Source organism: Psammomys obesus, unplaced genomic scaffold (assembly GCF_907164565.1).
Source record: "Psammomys obesus unplaced genomic scaffold, mPsaObe1.curated_primary_1811, whole genome shotgun sequence".
In the NCBI taxonomy this organism is placed as follows: domain Eukaryota; kingdom Metazoa; phylum Chordata; class Mammalia; order Rodentia; family Muridae; genus Psammomys; species Psammomys obesus.
In genome coordinates, this window is record NW_026590062.1 from 17,731,260 (window position 1) to 17,735,337 (window position 4,078).

General features: G+C 46.8%; 1 protein-coding gene across 1 annotated transcript in view; it reads left to right on the forward strand.

The window, feature by feature from the left end:
• Positions 1-404: 404 nt before the first annotated feature.
• LOC129675891 (putative zinc finger protein 56) overlaps positions 405-4,078 on the forward strand; it is an 11,210-nt gene continuing 7,536 nt past the window's right edge. The window contains exons 1-3 of the mRNA XM_055606027.1: positions 405-430; positions 2,463-2,623; positions 3,125-3,217. Coding sequence (XP_055462002.1) covers positions 405-430; positions 2,463-2,623; positions 3,125-3,217 — 280 coding nt within the window. The remainder of the gene's footprint in view (positions 431-2,462; positions 2,624-3,124; positions 3,218-4,078) is intronic.

A 4,078-nucleotide genomic window follows, 5' to 3' on the forward strand; every position in this document is an offset into this window, starting at 1 on the left:
ACACATAACATGATTTTTTTGTTTTTTCAAGACAAGGTTTTCTTATATAGTCCTGCCTGTCCTAGAACTCCCTCTGTAGACCAGGATGGCCTCAAACACAGAGCTCGGCCTGCCTCTGCCTCCCAAGTCCTGGAATTAAAGGCCTGCATACACCACCAGTGCACACAAAATGAATATTTTTTTAAGAAAAAAAGAAAACAGTAAAAGAAAAATCAATGTTATAGTTGTCTAACTTTTAAGCTTGTGTCTTTGGGGCTTCTCTGTATATTGTCTTCTATAGCAGAATCTTCCAAGGTTTAAATTCAGTTTTAATGACATTATTAACAATGTGTTTTTTCTTTCACCCAATTATACCCTCTCAGACTGCTTTACCTTCCCAGAAGATGAAAGAGAAGAAGTGAATGATGGATTGCAAATACGAGGGTGCCAGGTAAATCTCTGAAACCTCTAAAATGCTATTGTTGTGGGGAGAAATTGCTCAGCCATCAAGAGCACTTGTTCTTGCAGAGGACCAGGGTTCAACTCCCAGCACCTATATGGAAGCTACTGTCTGTGACTACAGTCCCCGGAAATCTAGTGCCATCTGCTGGCCTCAGTGGGCACTGCACATGGTAAACAGACAAACTTGCAGGCAAAACACCCAAAAACATAAAAACAATTTATTTATAAACCTATTGTAAAGCTGGGAAAGAGTGTTTGCCTACCATGCACAAGGCCCTGGGTTCAATTAGCAGTGTTGGGGTAAAAATCTATTATAGAATGGCTAGGATGCTATCTCGGTCAGTACACTGCCTTCCTGACAAGCATGAGGACTGAGTTTGATTACCAGAACCAAAGTTTAAAAAAAAAAAAGTTCCAGGCATGGGCTGGGAACATGGGCCTGAGTTCAGATCCCTTGGAGCCATGTGAAAGCCAGCTGTGGTAGCACACATCTGTAATCCCAGGGTTTCTAGGGCAAGAAGAGGCAGAGACAGAGGAGCCCCTGGGGCTCTCAGGCCAGCCAGCCTGGTGCATGCAGCAGCAAACAAAAGGCGCTGTGGGGACGGATGTCTGAAGCTCTCGCACGGCCACATGTGCATTTCCCCGTGCATACATGTACATGCCTGCACAAGCACACAAACATACGCATGTATATACGCATGTGCATCACATATACACACAAGTTTACATACACACGTGCGAGGAATGGCGGCCCAGTGCTGAGGAGCCACATACAAGCAGATCTTTGGAGCTCACTGGACAGCCAGTCTAGTCTACTAGGAAGTGCCAGGGCCAGTGAGGGACCTGTCTGAAACAGAAAAAGTGGCGGTGCCTGAGAAACAGTGGGAAGTTGTCCCCTGACCTTTACGATAGTATGTGACACGGCCTGGAGAGATGGAACACACATCTAAAGTGAAGCCCCGGCAGCCCAGAGAGACAGAGTACTGACGCCCACCTTGGAGAACCGGTGTTTTTATTGGGATTACTAATAGGAGTACAGAGGGGGGTTATTTCTTTGTTTTTGTTTCTTTGGATTTTTGAGGCAGGGTTTCTCTGTGTAGTCCTGGATCTCCTGGACCTCACTCTGTAGACATGGCTGGCCGCAAACTCAGAGATCTCCCCCTCTGCCTCCTGAAGGCTGGGATTAAAGGCGTGTGCCGCCACTGCCTGACTAGATGAGGGTTGTTTATAAAAAGCAAGGATGACACAGAAGCAGCCATGTCAAGAACCCACTCTGACCTGGCTGACAGCTCAGGAAGGCTTGGTCCTGGAGCACAGCTGGAAGGGAGCACAGCTGGAAGAGAACACAGCTGGAAGAGAGCACAGCTGGAAGGGAGCACAGCAGTCCAGGAACTTCCCTCTGCACTTGGGTGGTCTTCTCCACCCACACTTGTCTCCTCGTTCACAGTGGGGGAGGGGCCCTAGAGAAGTCTCCAGGCTTCTAGTCTCCTAGCCATAGGATGGTTTGGGGAATTTTTATTTTATTTTGTGTGCTTTGTCGTTCTGTATGTCTGCATGACAACAGAGGGCTTCAGATCCCATTACAGATGGTTTTAAGCCACCATGTGGTTGCCAGGACTTGGACTCACGATCCCTGGGAAAGCAACTAGTGCTTTTAACCACTGAGCCACCTCTCCAGCCCCATGATGGTTTGTGCATCTCCTGAGTCTCCTGAGCCTCTTCCTCCCTCCTGCAGAGAAGGTGTCAGTTTGGAGGAAACCGCCATACAATGGCACGCTGCCACGGACATAAGTACACCTGGACACACATGAACATACACATGTATGCATGCATGGACACACACACGAAAGCAATCTTCAAAAACTTGTTTGAGCTTATCCTTACAATTCTAGAATGTAACAAAGTATTGTGTCAGCTGATGAGATGTAGGTGCCCCGAGACATTGTTTCTATGGAAACTGGTCAAATATTTGGAATAACTCAATAAATGCCCTTCCCTTAAAAAGATGGCTGTCGAATTAGGTGTGAGCAAGGAGGGGTGTGCTTGGTGTTCCAGGAGTCGCTGACATTCCAGGATGTGGCCGTGGACTTCACCAGAGAGGAGTGGGCACAGCTGACCCCAGCTCAGAAGACCCTCTACCGAGACGTGATGCTGGAGAACTACCGGAATCTGGTGGCCCTGGGTGAGCCCCGAGTTGTTGGGACAAGAGAGACCATTCAAATGAGTTTATTTGCTTAGGAGGTAAAAGGCATGAAAGCCACAGGAAAGAATGCTGTTTTCATCTGTTTGTTTGGAAGCAAGGTTTCTCTCTATAGCCCTGACTGTCCTGGAACTCCTTTGTAGAACAGGCTGGCCTCAAACTCACAGAGATCAGCCTGCCTCTGTCCCCCAAGTACTGGGATTACCTGTGTCTCCACTACCCAGCTAAATGCTGGCCTGTTTTGAAGACAAACATTTGTCTGCTGTTCATTTCCCTCTGGCATGAGACTGACTTTGTTCACATTGACTCTTTTCTTTTTGGAGACATATCCTAGCCTGGCCTCAAACTCATGGAAACCCCTGTGCCTCCCGAGTGCTGGGATGATGGGTAATGGATGAGCCAGCATGCCTGATTTGGAAGAGGTTCTGGAAATGACTTTTGTTCCCTATAAACATGTGAGACCTACATTTTCCCCTCGCCCAGGGCACCAGCTTTCTAAGCCAGAAGTGATCACACAGTTGGAGCAGGAGGCGCAGTGGACAGCAGAAAGCAGCAGGCAGCTGGACACTGTTACAGGTGAGAAGCAAGATCAGTGGGAAAATGGATCCTTCTCAAGTATTCCAGAGTGTGTGTTCTGGGATGGAAAGAGTATTTACAACATTCAGCTTTCCATTCACATTGTATCATTTATGCAAAATGGATATGTCTTTTTTCCTTATTACTGAATAGAAAATACACACTTATTATGAAAACTGATATTCTGGAAGTGAAAGTGTGAACTTCTGTGAACACTGTTACAAACCGCCCCCTAGCGTTTTCTCTGTGTTTTCTTCTGTTAGTATTTTTTCCCCCGTTTTACATTATGTGTGTGGGTGTTGGCCTGAATTTGTCTGTGTACCAAGTATGTGTTGTGCCCCAGGTGGCTAGAAAGGGGCTTCAGAGGCCCTGGAACTGGAGTTCCTGACGGCTGTTAGCCACCCTATAGGAGCTGGGAATTGAACCTAGGTCCTTTGCAAGAGCAGCCAGTCCTCCTAACCACTGAGCCATCTCTCCAGTATTTTTTAAATTTCAGTATTTTTAAGATCTTTTCTTTCCATATCAGAACTTCTCTATTTGGCTTTCTTTTACTTTGTCTTTATTATCTAACTCTACTTTCTGTCCATAGCCCAGAGCCTCATTTCTGAGCCCCTAGTTTACTTTACTCATTTGATCCCTACCTCTTCTGTGCCGCCCAGGTTGTTTCCCTGGCGTCTTACTAATGTCCTTTCCCTCAAAGTTAGTGGCTGATGTCAGCCATGTGCTGTTGGACTGGACAACGTAGACACAGCAATCATGTCTTCTTCTTCTTCTTCTTCTTCTTCTTCTTCTTCTTCTTCTTCTTCTTCTTCTTCTTCTCCTCCTCCTCCTCCTCCTCCTCCTCCTCCTCCTCCTCCTCCT